The following is a 21,685-nucleotide window of genomic DNA, read 5'->3' as shown; positions in this document are numbered from 1 at the left end:
GCTCCAAGGCCTACAGCGCTCGGGTGCCACGACATCTCAGTTTGTACTCTGTCCCTAGTGTGTGCGGTGTTTTCATTTTGCTCACATTTTTTTTTTTTTTTTCATCTGCTCAAGCCAACAGTCTGGTCTTCTGTACAACGCTATTAAATTAGTGTCTTGTGGAAAGTTTGGTTTAGTCGGCGCAACATCTGTGGTCATATGCCGGAGAGAGACAGGAGGGGAAGGAATTATAGGAGAAGGGAACAGATCCCAGGAGACGGGACACAACCCCCAATTAATACCTGGTACCCATTCACTGCTGGGCGGACAGGGGCGTAGGGTATCAGAAAAGCCGCCCAAATTTTTCCGCTCCGCCCAGGAATCGAACCCGGGCTCTCTCGGTTGTGAGGCGAGTGTGCTAACCACTGCACCACGAAGCCTAGTGCCTTGTGAGTGTGCCTACAAAACATATCCTGTAATGTGTCAAAAAAAAATTTCCAGGCAAAATAGATTCTTTCAGGATTCAGAAAAAAACAAACTGTATTAATACGGCGTCGGTCAAGGGGACGTATGACCTGGACAAAAGTGGTGATCTAAGGGAAGCGATGCTTCTGTAGTAGTTGCCCAGGGACATGACGGAAGAGCAAGCATGTGTGCAAGGGATGTTGAAGGGGTTAATGCTTGAAGTTGATTAAAACAAAATAAATTGAAACTCACCGATGCGCTGGATAACCTTCATTGCTAGTTTCCGGATGGCTGTGTCAGAGGAGGAGGTGATGCCACACGCCAAAAGTCGTGGCAGCACTATTTGTGAGAAGCTAAGCATCTCTTCCCTCTTGCCTTGCTTGAAAATAAGGCCAAGCGCTCGCAGTACACCCAGCTGGTGGAACACATCATACACGCTGTCCTTGGACTCCTTTTCCAGCACCTGCAATTTAGTTGGAAAGTTTGGTTTAGTCGGTGCAACATCTGTGGTCATATGCTGGAGAGAGACAGAAGGGGAAGGAATTAGGAGGGAACAGAACCCAGGAGAAGGGACACAACCCCCAATTAATACCTGGTACCCATTCACTGCTGGGTGGACAGGGGCATAGGGTTTCGGAAAAGCCGCCCAAATTTTCCCACTCCGCCCAGGAATCGAACCCGGGCTCTCTCGGTTGTGAGGCGAGTGTGCTAACCACTGCTCCACGAAGCCCCCTGCAATTTAGTGCCTCTGTCATGGATTAGCAAACCTCTGCGTCAAACCTCACCATTTATGCACATATGGGCGGTCTGGAGGTGTGCAAATGTTGAATGCACAAATGGCAAAATTAATACCCTATGTGGAAAAATACATATGGGCGGTCACGGCCCCCCCCCAAAAAAAAACACCAGCGAAAAAAAAAATAAATAAATAAAAAAATCTGCTGACAGGAAGCACGTTAAACTAATAATTACCTGTACAACAGATTAATGGATTAGTACGATGGTGGTGCAGGGGTGAGGCGGAAAACATTGAATAATTGTAGTCACCACAAGACCAGGAGGTGTATTTGGGAGCAACTCCGGCCGCCCGGAGACCGCTCCGGGTGCTTCAAACACGTGACGCCGCAGCACGAGTTGCCAGCCAGGGCCGCCCGCTGCAGCCCGGTTTGGAGAGGTGGAGCGCCTCCGTGCTGTGATGACGGCATCAGCAAATATGGCGGCCCAAACAAACACATATAAGTGTTTCCATTGCATTTCACCTCTGTGCCACCATAACCACTGCAGCTTCCTTTTCATCCCCTGTTGCAAGGAACTCGTCGCCCAGTACTGTTTGTGATGCATGTTTAAACGTTGTCAGGAAGATCAGCAGATGCCATTTTGCTGCCAGTGAGACGCCGTTACCATGGCAATGACGAGGCTTAACTGAGACCTGCACAAAAGCATTTGATAGAGGGGTCCGGGTGGTCTGGGCGCCCGGGGCGTTTGAGAAAGCGGCTCAGGCCGCCCCGGGCGCCCAGACTACCCAGACCCCTCTATCAAACGCTTTTGTGTGGCTCTCAGTTAAGCCTCGTCATTGCCATGGTAACGGCGTCTCACTGGCAGCAAAATGGCGTCCGCTGATCTTCCTGACGACATTTAAACATGCATCACTAGCTGTTCTGGCCGACGAGTTCCTTGCAACAGGGGATGAAAAGGAAGCTGCAGTGGTTATGGTGGCACAGAGGTGAAATGCAATGGAAGCACTTACATGTGTTTGTTTGGGCCGCCATATTTGCTGATGCCGTCATCACAGCACGGAGGCGCTCCACCTCTCCAAACCGGGTGCAGCGGGCAGTCTGAGTTGGCAACTCGGGCTGCGGCGTCACGCGTTTGAGAGCACCCAGAGCGGTCCGGGCAGCCCGAGTCGCTCTCTCAAACACACCCCAGTCACCACAATCACCTTTGTCACCACCACCACCAACAACAACTTCATAGCCACCAAGGACATGTTTACCAATACTACATAGAAATTTAAATTTACGTGGGAGACAGCACTGGGGGGAGCCGACCCTTAGTCAGTGGTGGGGGGGGCGAGGTGAGCAAATGGCAAGACCACCTGCGCAAATGGTGGGAAGATGGCCGCAAATTAAGGCCGCGAAAATGGCGAGGGCACAAATGGTGAGGTTTTGATATATTTTAGACTATTTGTGCCCATCTGGTCCCTATCTGGAGAGGAAAAGGGGACTGACAGGACAGCAACAATTACCATGGTATTACACAGTGCAGTGTGCCGGGCAAGGTGTTCACTCATCTGCTGCTGAAGTGAATTCGATCTCATCAGCTAAAGCTTCAGAGACCTTAGCAGTCTGGGTTCATGACCAAAAAGTCAACAATTCACCGGATTCTAGGACTTCGTGTCCTTGTGGAACGCTGATGTGAGTTTTGACGGGATGCTCACAACATATGTCTATCTCAAGGAGCCTCTTGACTCAGTGCCATATAAGGCACTTTGGACATTCTGCAGATCTGTGGGATTCTTGCAAGGATTACTGACCTGATGACTGGCCTTTACTCTGGGAGTGAGAGTGCTTTGAGTGTGGAGGAGGCATTTCCAGCTTCTTTCCCATTAATTCGGGAGTGGGGCAGGGCTGCCTCCTTGCTCCATCACTTTTCAACACCTGCACTGACTGGGTACAGTAGAATCTCGTTTATCCAGCATGAATGGGGGGAAGCTTGTGCCCGATAAACTGTTTTGCCATTAAGACAAATATAGGGAAAGTAGAGAGGATTCAGAAAGCAGCAACAAAGCTGGTTCCAAGACTAATAGACTTAACATACAAAGACAGACTGAAGCAGCTGAACCTACTAACACTGGAATAGAGGAGGGAGAAAGAAGATCTGATTGCGGTGTATTGGGTGCTGAGTGCAGTGGAAAAAGTGGACAAATAAAATTTAATAATAAGGGATACAAAAGAATCAAAAGGCCATGAAAGGGAGATGAAAAAGGAAGCCTGTGGAAGGGACATACAGAAGAAGAGCTTTCCATAAAGAGTGGTGGAGGCCTGGAATGGCCTGGAAAGAAGATGTGGTCCACCCAAAGACGATTCATGAGTTTAAGGCCAAGTTGGATTATAGTAGATATAGAGATGGAACAGTATGAGTGTAGCTCCTCTCCTGTATCCCACAACTAGGTGAATACACACACATGGGTAGGCGGTGGCTGAGTGGTTAGCGTGGTGGGCTCACATTCACCATGCCATGGACAACATCGGTTCAAATCCCCACACTACCACCTGGGATTTTTCAGTCACCGCCGAGTGGCCTAAGACTACCCACATGCTGTTTGGAAGACCACCCATCAACCCGCACTCTACTAGAAGAAACCGTCCAGTGAATCAAGAATGAGTTCCGGGGGGCAGCATGAGCCAAGCACAACTGGCGCCACTATAAAAAATTGCCTGCACCACGACGGGCTTGGGCCGACCATCTGGCCCCTGAAGAAAGCCTACTGGCACTATAGGCGGAGATGTAAAAAATAAAATAAAATAAAATAAACATTATTCTCACAACTTTTGCATCTACTACATCCTGTCTCAGCCTCATATCTACAAAAGTTTGGAAAGTTTCGTTTAGTCGGCGCAACATCTGTGGTCATATGCCGGAGAGAGACAGAAGGAAAAGAATTAGAAAGAGAGGAGAGAGACCCTAGGACCCCGGACACAACCCTCTTAATACCTGGTACCCATTCACTGCTGGCGGGGGTGGGGGCGTGGGGTGTGTGTCGGCCAATTTTATTTCCACCCCGGCCAGAAGAAGAAAACCGGGCTCTCTGTTGTGGGCCAATGTGTGCCCTCACTGCACCTCTCATTTTCTCTTCTATTTAATCTATTTCACTCCTCATGTCTCCCCTTGCCCAGGTATACCTGTGAATTAGTTTGTGCTGAAAGAAGGTGTTTGCCAAGAACAGACCCCTCTCAGCACAAACATCCACAAGGTATTGTCCATTCTCGTTCACTCCATCCACACTCCACTTCCCATCCACACTGACAATCTTTTTTTTTTTTTTTTTTACGTGTACGCCTATAGCGCTGGTAGGCTCTTTTGAGGGGCCTGGATGGTAGTCAGCCCCAGCCCGTATTGACGCAACCAAGTGTTTATAGTGGCGCCATCTTCTCTTGGCTCATGCTGCCCCCCGGAACTCGTTCTTGATTCACTTGGACAGTTTCCTCTAGAGTCCGGGTTGATGGGTGGTCTTCAGGACAGCATGTGGGTAGTTTTAAGCCACTCGGCGGCAACTGAAAAATTCCAGGTGGCAGCGTGGGGATTCGAACTCGCGTCGTCCATCACGCAGTGAATGTGGGCCCAGCACGCTACCACTCAACCACCGCCTACCCTGTTTCCAACTTTTGCACTCATATCCCACACCCAGGTTTAGTGTTTGGGAGACCCACATATTGGGTTCGAGTTCAAGGGTCAAAATTGTTCTTCCTGCAACAAAGATAATAAAAGCCAGAGAGTATCCAGACAGGTCAAGAGATGTTTTGATTTTCTTTTCTTTCTTTTCTTTTTTTTCTTTTTTTTTATGTCGTGGCCTATTGCACCAGTAGGCTTCTTCCTGGTGGGGCCTGATGGTCGGCCCAGCCCGTTCTGGTGCAGGCCAGTGTTTATAGTGGCGCCATCTTGCACTGGCTCATGCAGCCCTCCCAGAGCTCATCTTTAATCCTAGAATCTAGAGTCCGGGTTGATAGGTGGTCTTCTGGACAGCATGTGGGTAGTTTTAAGCCACTCGGCAGTGGCTGAAAAATCCCAACTTGGTGGCACCGGGCGGGGATTGAACTCGCGTCGTCCTGAACGCGGCACCATCACACTATCCATTCAGCCACCGCCTCCCCTTGCTATTGACAAGTAGAAAAAGAGGAAAGATCTCCCTAATAGCACAACTGAATCCCAGTATACACTTCAGTTGCTCCCTCACCTCAAAACAGAACTCGATGAACTGAGGAAGGTACTCATCACGCAAGTCTGGCCGGGTGACGAAGCGAGAAGCAAGGTATGCTGCCATCTCCCTGGACTGATGGGCTGACCTCAGGTGAGTCTTGATGACCTCCAGCACTCTGAGGGGCAGGAGGAAAGGCTTTAATTGCTACTGTCACTGCCCTCATTGATAGTATTTTGCCATTCATTTACAGTGTTATTTATACTTCTAAATTACATAACATACATCTTAACCCGGTAGCAGCAGGGATCATGTCTCTTAATGGTCCCTCCAAGCGAGAAAAATGAGAAAAAATCACCCCTCACACAAACCATTTCATAATATATATCAAAGCATTTCTGATAAGATTATGTATCATCTATTTTGGGGGATTTATATCATGGCACAAATTTGGCCCGTCGCTGCTGCCAGGTTAAAACAATGTTGCTGCTGTTCCTGATGAGAAGGAGAAAGGATCTGGCAGAGACAATATATGCAAGCATGACATTATATGTAAAGCTGCCATCTAAGATTTTTATTGAAAAAATATTTATCGGAAAAGAAAAAGTTTGGAAAGTTTGGTTTAGTCGCTGCAACATCTGAGGTCATGTGCCGGAGAGAGACAGAAGGGGAAGGAATTATAGAAGGGAACAGGTCCCAGGAGACGGGACACAACCCCCGATTAATACCTGGTACCCATTCATTGCTGGGTGGACAGGGGCGTAGGGTATCGGAAAAGCCGCCCAAATTTTTCCACTCCGCCGGGGAATCGAACCCAGGCTCTCTCGGTTGTGAGCCGAGTGTGCTAACTATCGGAAAAAAGCACAATAGAAATGGACTATTAAAGAAAAGGTGAAATCATGAATGGAGAATGAAATCATGAATGGAGATCATATGAATTTTATGGAGCTGACGGCCACCATGTTCCAAACTAAAAGGGTATTAAGTCAAGCACCTATTTGAGATGAGTAACTCCTGTTTGGATAGTGATACTCAGAGCCATAGAACGGGAGAATTTGACCAACTTCATACTCACAGAAGACCTCCTGGAAGAGGCTTACACCTATGACTCTAGATTTTCATTAACAACTTGTGGCAGTGTGTGGTGGAATGTTCGTGCCTTGTAATATATTTTTTTCTATTAATATTACGTCTACGCCTATAGCACCGGTAGGCTTGCTTGAGGGGCCTGGTTGGTAGTCGGCCTCACCCCGTATTGGCGCAGGCAGGTGTTTATAGTGGCGCCATCTTCTCTTACATTTCAAATCTTGATTAGCACAGAATTTATCTAGTCTGGCCTCAAACTGAGTCACTGAGGTTGTTGCCACCACCCACTCAGGCAGTTGATTCCAGTTGTTTACAACTCTACTTGGGAAAGCATACTTTCTTACATTTTTTATTTTTTTAGTGTCCTATAGCATATAGCACTGGTCTCTTTTTTTGCCTGGATGGTCGGCCCAGCCCGTTCTGGTGCAGGCGAGTGTTTATAGTGGTGCCATCTTGCATTGGCTCATGCTGCCCTCCCGGAGCTCATCTTTAATCCTAGAATCTAGAGTCCGGGTTGATAGGTGGTCTTCTGGACAGCATGTGTGTAGTTTTAAGCCACTTGGAGGCAGCTGAAAAATCCGAGGTGGAGCCGGGGGATGATTGACTTCACATCAATCCATCACACAATGTACATGGCCACTCACCACCTGCCCACACCCACTACCCACCCAACAATCTTGACTTAAAAAGTTTCAGTGAATTCCCCCTGCTGCTGCTGCTTTCTTCTCTAAGTTTCAATATTCCTTCACTACACACATTATCATATTTCCCAGTGAGTATCTTGTGGGCTTCAATTAGATCTCCCTTGCTCTTCTATATGCCAGTGTCGGCAGTTTCAGCTTCCTCAGTCTCTCTTCGTAGGTAAGTCCTTTAAGTATATGTTTTATAAATTCTACATATGATATGACCTCCCCAATTCCATTTTATATTCTTAATGTCATTATCAAAATATCTTCTGTCTTTGTTGAAGCCCCAATCCATGTTGCTTGCTTCCTGTCTCTTCTTATTATACCCAAGCATTTTTCTCTTCTAGTGACACAATTCTTCAGCTAGCTCATGTGTCCCAGGGGGGTGAACTGCAAGAGATCTCATAGATATATGAGGCACCCATGAACCCGGTAGCAGCGACGGGCCAAATTTGTGGCTTTACCGTGTAGCAGTGACGGGCCAAATTTGTGGCTTTACCGTGTAGCAGTGACGGGCCAAATTTGTGCCATGATATAAACCCCCCAAAATAGATGATGCATAAACTGATCACAAATGCTTTGATATATATTATGAAATGGTTTGTGTGAGGGGTGATTTTTTCTCATTTTTCTCACTTAGAGGGACCATTAAGAAACATGATCCCTGCTGCTACCAGTTTAAGATGGCACAGACCATGGGACCCACTATAGGTATAAGTATAAGCTCTTCAGAATACACTGAAAAGAAGTGTCTCCTGAAACATCTCACTAAGGCAGACAGAGCAAGTCTAATGTTTTTTTTTTTTTTTTTTTTTTTTGTGTGTGTGTGTGTGTGTGTGTGTGTGTCATGGCCTATTGCGCTGGTAGGCTTCTTCCCGGTGGATCCTGATGGTCGGTCCAAGGCTTCTTCCCGGTGGGGCCTGATGGTCGGCGCAGCCCGTTCTGGCGCAGGCCAGTGTTTATAGTGGCGACATCTTGCATTGGCTCATGCTGCCCTCCTGGAGCTCATCTTTAATCCTAGAATCTAGAGTCCGGGTTGATAGGTGGTCTTCTGGACAGCATGTGGGTAGTTTTAAGCCACTCGGAGGCAGCTGAAAAATCCCAGCTTTGTGGCGCCAGGCGGGGATTGAACTCACGTCGTCCTGAACGCGGCGCCATCGTGCTATCCATTCAGCCACCATTCAGTCAAACCTTCCAAACTCATGTCAGACTGTCAGAAAGAAAAACAGTAATGGCTCACCTTTGAACAACTGTAGCCCCGGACTGTGGCTCTTGTCCGGCCAGCTTAGCATCAAAGCCCAACATGTTGAATGGCATGTACACAATGATGGACAGCCACAGCAGCAGCATGTAACTGGCATAGAAGTCTGAGCTTCCCTCTGGAGACTCTAGCATCTGTAGAACTGGTAAGAGGTCCTTCACCTGGAAAGCAAGATGATGTCATATTTCTTGTAATCATCACCACCATCAGACACAAATCTTTGTTTCAAAATTATCCTCCAACAAATTATATCCCTCTCTCTGTACCTTCATTTTCAATTTCCTCTTTAACTCGGGGGCTTCGTGGTGCAGTGGTTAGCACACTCGGCTCACAACCAAAAGAGCCTGGGTTCGATTCCTGGACGGAGTGGAAAAATTTGGGCGGCTTTTCCGATATCCTACATCGCTGTCCACCCAGCAGTGAATGGGTACCAGGTATTAATCGTGGGTTGTGTCCCGTCTCCTGGGATCTGTTCCCTTCTCCTATAATTCCTTCCCCTTCTGTCTCTCTCTGGCATATGACCACAGATGTTGCACCGACTAAACGAAACTTTCCAACTTTCCTCTTTAACTTCCTAACTAACAGGGATCATGTGCCTGGAGGAGTCATTTCACTCACTCACTGCTTCCACTTCTGATGGTTCCCCTGAGCAAGCTCCCAAGCAGCTGCCCTATCCATCCTAAGTCCCTTTCAGAAGAATCGATCAACTTGCCCCAGCCATGAGTTTCACTGACATCCCCTTGGCCTCTTCCACTAAGGATTGTCTTGTACAAAAACAATCCTGTGAGGTAGAGTTGGCATTCATGAACTAAGCTGGTAGCAGGCCTCAATTCAGTTTCAGCATGTAGTTATTGATTCAACAAGAAGTCATTCCAGCGATAACCATGAACCTGCAAAGGCACTTGGTACTAAAAACATTGACACGTCTTTCCAAGTCACTGTTCAGTGTCCATGTCTCACAGCCATACAGTAAGGCAGGAAGCACAAGTGACTTAAAGATTCAAATTTTTTTCTGCCTTCATAAATACTAACAACCCATATAAACTCTTGTTGAGCGGGTCCTTAATCCCTTGAACACGAGGACGCGTATACTGCGGAGAGAGACAGAAGGGGAAGGAATTATAAGAGAAGGGAACAGATCCCAGGAGACGGGACACAACCCCCGATTAATACCTGGTACCCATTCACTGCTGGGTGGACAGGGGCGTAGGGTATTGGAAAAGCCACCCAAAATTTTCCACTCCACCCGGGAATCGAACCCAGGCTCTCTCAGTTGTGAGCCGAGTGTGCTAACCACTGCACCACGAAGCCCCCAATAATAATTTGGTGCAATTTTGACTGACATCAAACTTTTCTGGATTCCTATTGAATCCTATTTAGTAAATTGGCTTCTGGCTTCACTCATGTTCATATTAAGGGCCGCTTTCACAGTCATTTTGTTTGTTTTGATCGTTACCAATGGCGCCGATCGACACTATAGTTTTCCACGTGAAACTGGCCTATGGGGTAGTGGCGGCTGCAGAGGAAGCGAGAGGTGTTGAGAGTGTGTGGTAAGGTGCGGTGCTAGGCTAACCCCGCAGCCGCCACTACCCCATCGGCCAGTTTTACGTGGAAATACTATAGCGTCGATAACAGCCATTGGTAACAATCAAAACAAACAAAACGACTGTGAAAGCAGCCCTATGATGATTGGCTACAAACCTGCATCATGTAGCCTTTCTTCACAATTGATAATATCAGCTCTATGTCCACTTCCTGTTTTATGTCACTATCTCTGAGACATTCTGGATGCTCTGGTTAAGCCTATGCACCCTTTTCATCCCTCTAGCTACACCCTTGCATTACCTAAGGCCCCCTGTCTGTACATTTGTACCTTCCATAACAATTACCTCATGAGAGAGCTTTTTGAAGATAGTCTTGTGGCCGCGCACTTTGGTGATAAGCCAGAGGTAACGAAAGGTCTGCTGGCTTGTGCGGGAGGAGGGTGAGTGGGAGCGGGCCATCTCCACCAGGCTGGAGAGCAGTGTCTCCAGGTGAGGGTCCAATAGATGAGGCTGTTCCTGCAGACAAAACAACACATTATTCACAAGGGGGATTTCAAGCATTGAGAGAGAGAGAGAGAGAGAGAGAGAGAGAGAGAGAGAGAGAGAGAGAGAGAGAGAGAGAGAGAGAGAGAGAGAGAGAGAGAGAGAGAGAGAGAGAGAGAGAGAGAGAGAGAGAGAGAGAGAGAGAGAGAGAGAGAGAGAGAGAGAGAGAGAGAGAGAGAGAGAGAGAGAGAGAGAGAGAGAGAGAGAGAGAGAGAGAGAGAAAATTAATTATAACTTGATCTAAATTGTAAGCAAACAGGAACACTACCTGATAATTGTTAAGAATGAGAGAGAGAGAGAGAGAGAGAGAGAGAGAGAGAGAGAGAGAGAGAGAGAGAGAGAGAGAGAGAGAGAGAGAGAGAGAGAGAGAGAAGAAAATTAATTATAACTTGATCTAACAGGAACACTACCTGATAATTGTTAAGTATCTTCTCCAGATCCTCGTAGGCTTTCTCCGCAGTAAACTCCGTCTCCACTACCTGGGCAATGGCATCCACCATCTGACAGACCTCCTGATGCTCTCTAAACATATCCAGGCTGCAGCTCACTCCTGCATCATCCTCTTCCTGCTGCTCCCCCTCCCTCACTTCAACCTCCATATCCATTGTCATTAGGCTCTCTTTATCTGCTGCTCTGAAAAAAGTAAATATAAGATCAGGGCTGTGGAGTAAGATATAAAAAATTCCAAGACTCAAGGAAATTTTAATACTGTAAATAGGAAATGGCCACAGAGACACAGATTTTTGTCAGCCATTGAATGCCATGGGCTATGCTGCCTAGGGCCACATGAGCTCCACACACATTCATAGCTATTTCCACATTTGTTTTGATCTCTACATTCTTTTAACCTGGTAGCAGCGACGGGCCAAATTTGTGGCTTTACCGTGTAGCAGCGACGGGCCAAATTTGTGGCTTTACCGTGTAGCAGCGACGGGCCAAATTTGTGGCTTTACCGTGTAGCAGCGACGGGCCAAATTTGTGGCTTTACCGTGTAGCAGCGACGGACCAAATTTGTGGCTTTACCATGTAGCAGCGATGGGACAAATTTGTGGCTTTACCATGTAGCAGCAATGGGACAAATTTGTGGCTTTACCGTGTAGCAGCGACGGGCCAAATTTGTGGCTTTACCATGTAGCAGCGATGGGACAAATTTGTGGCTTTACCGTGTAGCAGCGACAGGAAAAATTTGTGGCTTTACCGTGTAGCAGCGATGGGACAAATTTGTGGCTTTACCGTGTAGCAGCGACGGGCCAAATTTGTGGCTTTACCGTGTAGCAGCGACGGGACAAATTTGTGGCTTTACCGTGTAGCAGCGACGGGCCAAATTTGTGGCTTTACCGTGTAGCAGCGACGGGCCAAATTTGTGCCACGATATAAACCCCAAAAAAATAAATGATGCATAAACCGATCACAAATGCGTTGATATATATAATGAAATGGTGTACGTGAGTGATGATTTTTTCTCTCTATTCTCGCTTAGAGGGACCTTTAAGAAACATGATCCCCGCAGGTACCAGGTTATGGATTTCCAGGTTTGAAGGTTAGTAGAAGACACACATTGTATATAACGCTGATTTGCCTGATGGGCGAGCCTCCCATAACACACTGAGCCAGCGGGGCACCTCTTTGGCCGACCGGTTAAGGAGTGGCTCTCCCGTCTCGCTGGTCACGGGTTCGATCCCTGGCGCTGGCAAAACCTATTCCTTGTCTGGATTAATTTATCATGTGTTTCATTACGTGCAGTGTTCGTGCCCAGTGAAACACCAGAATTTCCTCTTTACTACACTTTCATACGATCACTGCATGTAACGAAACACATGAGGAATTAATCCAGACAAGGAATAGGTTTTGCCGGCGCCAGGGTTCGAACCCGCGACCAGCAAGACAGGAGAGCCACTCTTTAACCAGTCAGCCAAAGACGTACCCCCCTGGCTAAGTGAGTTATGGGAGGCTCGCCCATCAGGCAAGTCAGCATTACAATATGACAACAGAAAAGCAGTTAATTAAGTGGGGAATTAAATATTAGCTCGGCCATAAAACAAACCTTTACCTTTAGCTCTGAAATGAGACAGGTGTAAATCAGATAAACACCCTCTCCTCAGTGAAACATCTGCATGTCATAAGTTCTCATCATCCCTGTGGTATGGTGCAGCTTTGTTAGATATAGAATACTACTGGGAGGGGGAGGCGGCTTGCTGACGTACGATTTGAACAGACTATGGTCGGTATTATAACCCTTGCGCTTCTCACATCAACTCTTTCTAAAGGTCAAAGAGGGGGTCAGTCGGGTTCTAATGAGGGTCTCTTTAGGTTCATGGTACAGAAGAAGGGTCAAACTACCACCAGGGTCATAAAACTACTCCTGGAAATGCCCACAACTCCTATGAAAGTCTGGTCAAATTTGTGTTCTTGGGCGGCAAAAAGTTTCAGTTCAGTTCAGTAGAAGGCGTGGGATAAGCCTTGGCATCGGCCCCCACTAGGCTGTTTCGTTAGTTGTGCTGCAATTCCTGTGTTTTTCTGTGTCTTGTTTTCCAGATAGTTTCTCGCTTCTCACATCACCTATTTCTAAAGGTCAAAGAGGGGGTCAGTCGGGTTCTAATGAGGGTTTCTTTAGGTTCATGGTACAGATGGAGGGTCAAACTACCACCAGGGTCATAAAACTACTCCTGGAAATGCCCACAACTCCTATGAAAGTCAGGTCAAATTTGTGTTCTTGGGCGACGAAATGTTTGGTAATACGTTCCTTTGCGTGTTGGTTCTCGCTCTCATCATTGATCTTGATTCTTCAGTGTTGTCTATCCAGCTTTCTTCTTCTATATTACTCTTGTATTTTCTGTATATCCTTTTTTTTTTTTTTACAACAAAGGAGGCAGCTCAAGGGCACAAAAAAAAAACAATAAAAAAAAAGCCCGCTATAGATTTCTGCGCTGCTTCCCTTCTCTACCTTGATGTATCCCATTCTTTGATTTTTGTTATAATACTTTCCTTCTTTACATCTTTTATTTCTCTAAGGTTGGAATTATAAGACACTCGCTTCTCACATCACTTATTTCTGAAGGTCAAAGAGGGGGTCAGTCGGGTTCTAATGAGGGTTTCTTTAGGTTCATGGTACAGAGGAAGGGTCAAACTACCACCAGGGTCATAAAACTACTCCTGGAAATGCCCACAACTCCTACGAAAGTCTGGTCAAATTTGTGTTCTTGGGCGGCAAAAAGTTTCAGTTCAGTTCAGTAGTCGGCGTGGGATAAGCCTTGGCACCGGCTCCCACTAGGTTGTTCTTTAGTTGTGCTGCAATTCCTGTGTTTTTCTGTGTCTTGTTTTCCAGATAGTTTTAATATATTCTTTTCTTTCTTGTATATCTTTTATTCTTTGTTCACCAAAAAGTGGTGATTCTGCTATTATTTTTTCTGTGTTGTGAGAAGTTGATTGTAAGTTAAATTTGTTTCTTCATAACTTGTACATTCTAAAAGATAATGTTGTAATGTTTCCTTGTCACAGTCATCATGTGGACACCGCTCACTCTTTCCTTGGTACGTAGCCATTTCGGTATTATTCCAGTGTTTGCCCATACTCACCCCTCACACCCAAAATTGGCTAGGGGGCCATTGAGACTTTGGGGATTGCGGTGGTAAACATGAAATGCGTCGCAAATGCATATTTTTTGAGTTATGGGGGGTTGAAAAATACCCTAGATGTAGGGAAATTCCTTACAATTACTTAGATGTAGGGAAATTTCATACATTCCGGGTTTTTTTACAACATACGGAAACCATGCAATTTCACTCACTCTCCATACCAAAGGGTAGTTCGAGCGGGGCGAAGCCCGCCGTTACAGAATTAAGGTCATAATGAAGCATCTAAACAGTAAGTAATTTACGTCATAGGAATCTCGCAACCGTCATATACGACTATGTATTCACTTACTGGTATCACGTACAAATGCGTGAAGCAGGTTTGGTATCACGTACGAATGTGTGAAGCAGGTTTGGTATCACGTACGAATGCGTGAAGCAGGTTTGGTATCACGTACGAATGCGTGAAGCAGGTTTGGTATCACGTACGAATGTGTGAAGCAGGTTTGGTATCACGTACGAATGCGTGAAGCAGGTTTGGTATCACGTCAATGTGAAGCAGGTTTGGTATCACGTACGAATGTGTGAAGCAGGTTTGGTATCACGTCTGAATCGTGAAGCAGGTTTGGTATCACGCGTCTGAATCGTGAAGCAGGATTGGTATCACGCGTACAAATCGTGAAGCAGGTTTGGTATCACGTACGAATGCGTGAAGCAGGTTTGGTATCACGCGTCTGAATCGTGAAGCAGGTTTGGTATCACGCGTGAATCGTGAAGCAGGATTGGTATCACGCATGCGAATCGTGAAGCAGGATTGGTATCACGCTGAATGCGTGAAGCAGGATTGGTATCACGTACGAATGTGTGAAGCAGGTTTGGTATCACGTACGAATGCGTGAAGCAGGATTGGTATCACGTACGAATGTGTGAAGCAGGTTTGGTATCACGTACGAATGTGTGAAGCAGGATTGGTATCACGTACGAATGTGTGAAGCAGGTTTGGTATCACGTACGAATGTGTGAAGCAGGTTTGGTATCACGCATTTGTGTGAAGCAGGTTTGGTATCACGTCTGAATGTGTGAAGCAGGTTTGGTTTCACGCGTCGAATGTGAAGCAGGTTTGGTATCACGTACGAATGTGTGAAGCAGGTTTGGTATCACGTACGAATGTGTGAAGCAGGTTTGGTATCACGTACGAATGCGTGAAGCAGGTTTGGTATCACGTACGAATGCGTGAAGCAGGTTTGGTATCACGTAAGAATGCGTGAAGCAGGTTTGGTATCACGTACGAATGCGTGAAGCAGGTTTGGTATCACGTACGAATGCGTGAAGCAGGTTTGGTATCACGTACGAATGCGTGAAGCAGGTTTGGTATCCCGTACGAATGCGTGGAGCAGGTTTGGTATCACGTACGAATGCGTGAAGCAGGTTTGGTATCCCGTACGAATGCGTGGAGCAGGTTTGGTATCACGTACGAATGCGTGAAGCAGGTTTGGTATCCCGTACGAATGCGTGGAGCAGGTTTGGTATCACGTACGAATGCGTGAAGCAGGTTCGAATGCAGGTTACTTGTGTTCAATGTCCCTCAGTTAGCTGTTAGGTCATAAAGTTCAGTTGGAGTAGTTTAAATATGGTACCCCACCCAAATACCCCGACCTCCCGCGGGTCCCCCAAGATCGTTGGGGGAAGGGGATTAATTCGGCTTCTTCTTTACTTTTAAGTACTTCCGCCTTCATGTTATGGTTGAGGGACATGTATTTTGTTTTTTTAGCTATGATATATGGAGGCGTATTATTGTATTCTGGAGGCACAGAGTCAATATCCACAGTCACCTTGTATACTGGGAATACGAACCCGTGAAGCAGATTCAAAATGCGGTCAGTAAGGATTCATGTGTTCGAACAGCTCGGGCAGAAGGTTCGAGAGCCTTCACTTGCTCTATAACCTGCAGTAGTACTGTTTAAGGCGCGGCGTTGGGCAGATCACGGCTTGCCAGTGGTTTTGCTTGTGTCAGTGATAAACAATGAAGATACACTGTGTTTGGTGCCACGGACTCTACTTGGAGGACAGAAACCTTGCGATGAGGTGACAACCTACTAAAGAGAGAGGGCATGAGTTTGGTGGTAATTACAACATTTCTAGCATGTTTGACGGGGTTTTGACAAGCGGACAGGCGTGTTTATGTCACAAGGGTGTATCTTTCCGCGCAGGCTCTTCCCTTTCTTCACCCTGGAGCTCGCAGTCTCATCGCCCATCGACTTGGAAGAAATCGTGAGGCCAGCGTGGATAAAATACACCCTTGTGACATAAACACGCCTGTCCGCTTGTCAAAACTCCGTCGTTCGTGCTAGAAATGTTGTAATTACCACCACACCGTGCCCTAAGATTTACTGGGCGGTATTCTAAGACACTTTCGGTTCTCACATCAGCTATTTCTAAAGGTCAAAGAGAGGATCAATCATGTTCTAATGTGTGTTTCTTTAGGTTCACGGCACAGAAGAAGGGTCAAACTACCACCAGGGTCATAAAACTACTCCTGGAAATGCCCACAACTCCTACGAAAGCCTTGTCAAATATGTGTCCTTGGGCGACAAAATGTTTAGTAATATGTCCCTTAGCGTGTTGGTTCTTGCTCTCATCATTAATCTTGATTCTTCAGTGTTGTCTATCCAGCTTTCTTCTTCTATATTACAAGAACCCTCTTGGGCAAAACTTAAAAATAACCACTCCAAACCAATATTCGTAGTAATTTAGCACATGAAAGAATTATTATTATAATGCATTTTCGTATACATTTTACCTTGGGGAGGGGCCAGGGGGGCAAGCCTCTTTAATTATAGAGTTAGGTGGCTTGGATTTTCTAAGTCCATTGTTATTGTTTCACAAGCGCCTCTATACACAGACTGAGCCTCATACCTGCCTTGCAGTGCACCCTACAAACTAGTTCCTAAGTCAGTAATATCCAAAACGCGCATGGATTATAATGATTTCGGACAAAAAAATGGTCTTTTAAGAGTTTTACGTTATTTTTTTCTCTATATTAAAGCAACTAATGCCGCAGCTATTTGTATTTTCTAATTTTAAAGGAATACATTCGTAAAATGTTACTACGCGAGGGTGTTTTGGTGGCGGCACCTAACGGTGGGTTCCTGAAGTCAGTTGTTTTCAAGCCGCCATAATGGATGGAAGGCCCGACACTCACTCCCTCAAAATATCAGTCTACTTTACCTTTCGGTAAGTGTTAACTGAGTATTTAACCTCTTTATTGGTGTGCATGTAGGTTGACAAAAGGACCAATTACTATCCCAGTACCGGGTCCAACAAAGACACGGGCGTGTCAAGTGTAACATGGTGTGACAAGCACGTGTCAGAAAACAAACAGATATTGTTCAATGCGCGATACTTATAGTGGAGTTTGAGTAAAATGGAGGCCAGGGTCATACGTAGCAGTCGGTAGGTCACTCCCGCGTCAGTTAACAGCAGGAGCGTCAGTTCGATCTGGATGACAGCTGTCACAAATCTGTTTCATTTTGTACCTTAAACTACTCGGTAAAAATTATCTAGCATCAACTTACAAGAAGTGGACGGGTTAACCGTCAGTATTGTACCATATGTAATTATGAAACATGACATTTCCCAAGAGTTGCTCGACTACGATTGGGGTGGTGGGGTGGGGGTTCAACTACGCTGACCATCCAAGTACACGCCCTACACTCGTCAACAGACCCGCTGCGGCAGCAGCTTCGTTATATAGGAATAGATTACAAGAGTATACGTTAGGGAGTTTCCTTTCTTTAGAGACAAGGAATTTTTCCCGATTTTGGGGATTTTTGTAGGGACATTTTGGAAGCCCATTTTTCAGTGATTTGGCCGTCCAAAACCAAAACCACTATTCCCTGCAGGGATTAATCGAGCTAATGACCACCAAAACCACAGCTCCCTACAGGGATTAATCGAGCTAATGACCACCAAAACCACAGCTCCCTACAGGGATTAATCGAGCTAATGACCACCAAAACCACAGCTCCCTACAGGGATTAAACGAGCTAATGACCACCAAAACCACAGCTCCCTACAGGGATTAATCGAGCTAACGCCGCCGCGGCAAAATAGCTCGCATTCATTACCAACCATATGAAGCATCACTAGGTCTTCATATATTTTTTTTCTACAAATGTTTGGTTAGCGACGGTACGCTTGGTTAGCAATGGTGCGCTTGGTTAGCGATGGTATGCTTGGTTAGCGATGGTATGCTTGGTTAGCGATGGTATGCTTGGTTAGCGATGGTATGCTTGGTTAGCGATGGTACGCTTGGTTAGCGATGGTATGCTTGGTTAGCGATGGTATGCTTGGTTAGCGATGGTATGCTTGGTTAGCGATGGTATGCTTGGTTAGCGATGGTACGCTTGGTTAGCGATGGTACGCTTGGCTAGCGATGGTATGCCTGGTTAGCGACTAGCCCACACATGTGAGACCAGGTCCACCACGCGTGGTTATTTTTCTTTTTAGAACACGCAGCCCAACGGCTGCCATGCTTCGGGCCTGTTCAGCCCGAGTCCCGGATGACCTTGAGTCATGGCTCAGGGCTGTTTTGGGGTGGTTAGCGATGGTATGCTTGGTTAGCGATTAGCCCACGCATGTGAGTATACGGTAGGGATTTTCCCTACTTTCGAGACTAAGGAATTTTTTCTGATTTAGGGATTTTTCTAGGGAAATTTTGGAAGGCCATTTTTCAGTGATATGGGCTCCCCCCCCCCAATACCCCAGTTCCCCACAGTTCCCCAGGCTTGTCTTGGGGGATAGGGGGGGCTGGGGTGGTGGAGGGGGTGGAGTGGTGATTCTTAAGATTTACCCAGAAGACGACTCGCACTACCACCAGGGTCATAAAACTACCCCAGGAAATGCCCACAACTCCTACGAAAGCCTTGTCAAATACGTGCTCTTGGGCGGCGATGTCTTGTAACACGACCCTAAATGTCAAGTTCATGTTTTGCATATAGACTTTCAGGTTCTTTATCCATGTAGTCTTTCCTTTCTCATATTCCTGCTTTTATAATACCGACCTATAAGTCACGCACGGACACCTGTCAATCGATGCCTCTGCCCGTGACTCACACACCTGGAATCTCTTTTCCGTATTAGGTCAATTTACAGTGAAGTAAGCACAACATACCTCCTCTACGACGCCTCTGTGAAGGGATGGATGAACAGCCTGGCGTTTCGTTGGGCGTTAGGACTGTCGGGCATCACATGTGAGTCACGGAACAACAGGCGGCACCTTCTTGTTTAGGCTCCAAAAAAGGGTCTTGCGCTTGATCTTGATGTCATAGGTGACTTCGGATTTCTCCCCTGTCACACCTTTGTAACGGCAGCTCCTGTCAAGCATACATACAAGACAGTGGGTCGTATTTTTAAACATTGCTGTGATCTCTGCAGTATTTTACTTTAAGGACTAGTATTTACTCTATCTCTGTATTCATTCCCATCTAGTGCTTGGGCAATGTTCTCCGTCCCAGGGGGAGGTACCGCCCCCTCCCTTGTTGTGCTTTCCTTCCTACCATTGTATCTTTTTTTAGCTTTTAAACATTTCGGCGCCCAAGTACACATATATGACAAGGCTTTCGTGGGAGTTTGGGGCATTTCCAGGGTCAGTTTTATGATCCTCTTTTTCGCACTCCAGCTATCCGCTAACCGCTAACTTTTAATATGGATTTAGCTTCGGTTTAGTATTTTGGCTCTAAAACCCTTAAAAAACAGACCTATATTTGATTTAGCGGGCAGCTCAAAATTTTGTAGCCTATATATATGTATGAAGGTTGCGAATATATGGATTATCATTAGTAGGCTACAGATGAAATATAACAACTAAAATTAATCAAGGTGGATGTATAATGTTCTGGACTGACCTTATTTTTACTATTTTATTTTAAATTTAATGTTAACAAAAGTATATAATTAACGCCCAGAATGCCATTTTTAGTAATGTATTATCACGTGAATTCAAGTACCAGATTTATGCGTGTATAAAATTACTAAAGAAATCACGTGATTTCTTTTTCCAGTTATTCACGTGAATCTGGTAACCAGTAATCCATGTGGAAAAGACGTGGAAATTTAGTGAATACTTGCGTACTCAAGATTTCACCAGAAATCCATGAATAATCCACATCGAATTCACGTGCCGTGCCCATTGGGTAGTGACCTGCCCTGGGTAAAGGTTCTGTATAACTCCGGCGCCTTAATTTTGGTCTATTTTCTTCCAAACTTTCACACAACCCTTTGCATACATATAATACATTAATAAAAAGTGGCGGCCGGACAAGTACCGCCACCTGTTTTAGGGTGGTTAGCGATGGTGGTAGGTGGTGAAAAGGCATATACATACATTTGGCTTGGCGCATGACGTCAAGTTGTCTTTAAAAGCGGGGTCCGTGCCAAGGCCATAGTGTCCTTGGTCCGTACCAAGGACACTCTTTGGTCCGTACCCTGCTGAGCCAGTGTTGTTGTGAGCGCCGCCTAGGGATGGGCAGGCACCGTTAATTTGAGTACCGTTAGTTCCGGTACCGATAATGGGTACCGTTAGTACCGGTAATCTACTGCCTGGGGGTTGGGATATGGCATGCTCCTCCCTTCTTTGTTGTTTATGAAATGCCAGAATTTTTCTCTTTTCTACACTTACACACGTCCTCTGCGTGTAACGAAACACACGAGAAATTAATCCAGACAAGGAATTAAAGGTATGCCGGCGCCGGGATCGATTCCGCGACCAGCGCAACGGGAGAGCCACTTCTTTACCAGTCGGCCAGAGAGGTACCAACTGGTTAAGTGGGTTATGGGAGGCTCGCCCATCAGGCAAGTCAGCACGTACGTCTCCCCATCCCATTTTAGATTAATTTCTGTGTTGAGTTCCCGTTTTCTATGAAATTCGGAGAGCATGGGCCATCACTCTGCCTGTTACCCTCTCGGGGTGACACAACAGAACCACAGGAGAGGATGCCACCGCCTTGCCACCAGTGAAATGCCAGAATTTTTCTCTTTTCTATACTCCAACACGATCTCTGCGTGTAACGAAACACACGAGAAATTAATCCAAACAAGGAAAGGTTTTGCCGGCGCCGGGGATCGAACCCGTGACCAGCGTAACGGGAGACCCACTCCTTTACCAGTCGGCCAAAGAGGTACCCCACTGGCTAAGTGGGTTATGGGAGGCTCGCCCATCAGGCAAGGCAGCATTACATTTACTTGCAACAATAAACTATTGTTACACCACCGGCCCGCACACCACACTCCAAGCACGGGCAGGCGGTGTGCCTCAACCCCAGACCACGACACACGGGTCGCGAGCACCCAGAACAGCAATTAAGACACACCACGCCGTGCAACACTCCCCAGGGCCGCCAACACTCCACGAGCGGACAAGGCAGGGCAAAGAGGCTCACAGAGCGGGTTTTCTACTTTACTGAACAGCTCCAACTCGTACAGAACACTAGTTTTACAAGGCACAATAACTCCCAGTACTCAGAGGGGGCACGGACACAGCACAGCTAGGGCTCATAACAGCGGGCAGGGCACACAGAGGCAGCACGCACGTACCTCGTCTCTCGCAGCTCGTCTCTCTTTCATTATCTCTCCCT

The 21,685-nt window shown here is 46.4% G+C and overlaps 1 protein-coding gene across 2 annotated transcripts in view; it reads right to left on the bottom strand.

Moving 5' to 3' along the window:
• Window positions 1-19,414, bottom strand: part of LOC126990159 (tubulin-specific chaperone D-like) — a 51,457-nt gene extending 32,043 nt beyond the window's left edge. Inside the window, exons 1-6 of one of the 2 annotated variants that reach the window (XM_050848717.1) lie at window positions 19,225-19,414; window positions 10,890-11,107; window positions 10,282-10,452; window positions 8,372-8,553; window positions 5,399-5,537; window positions 697-907 (exon numbers count right to left, since the gene is read on the bottom strand). In XM_050848717.1, the coding sequence (XP_050704674.1) occupies window positions 697-907; window positions 5,399-5,537; window positions 8,372-8,553; window positions 10,282-10,452; window positions 10,890-11,090 (904 nt within the window). In that variant the 5' untranslated portion in view covers window positions 11,091-11,107; window positions 19,225-19,414. Of the gene's footprint in view, window positions 1-696; window positions 908-5,398; window positions 5,538-8,371; window positions 8,554-10,281; window positions 10,453-10,889; window positions 11,113-19,224 lie in introns of both variants that reach the window. The other variant, XM_050848712.1, reaches the window with a different exon arrangement.
• Between the last annotated feature and the right edge of the window lie 2,271 nt (window positions 19,415-21,685).

Source organism: Eriocheir sinensis, chromosome 6 (assembly GCF_024679095.1).
Source record: "Eriocheir sinensis breed Jianghai 21 chromosome 6, ASM2467909v1, whole genome shotgun sequence".
NCBI lineage: Eukaryota > Metazoa > Arthropoda > Malacostraca > Decapoda > Varunidae > Eriocheir > Eriocheir sinensis.
The sequence above is the reverse complement of the archived record's forward strand: the minus strand, read 5'-3'. Positions and strand labels throughout refer to the sequence as shown.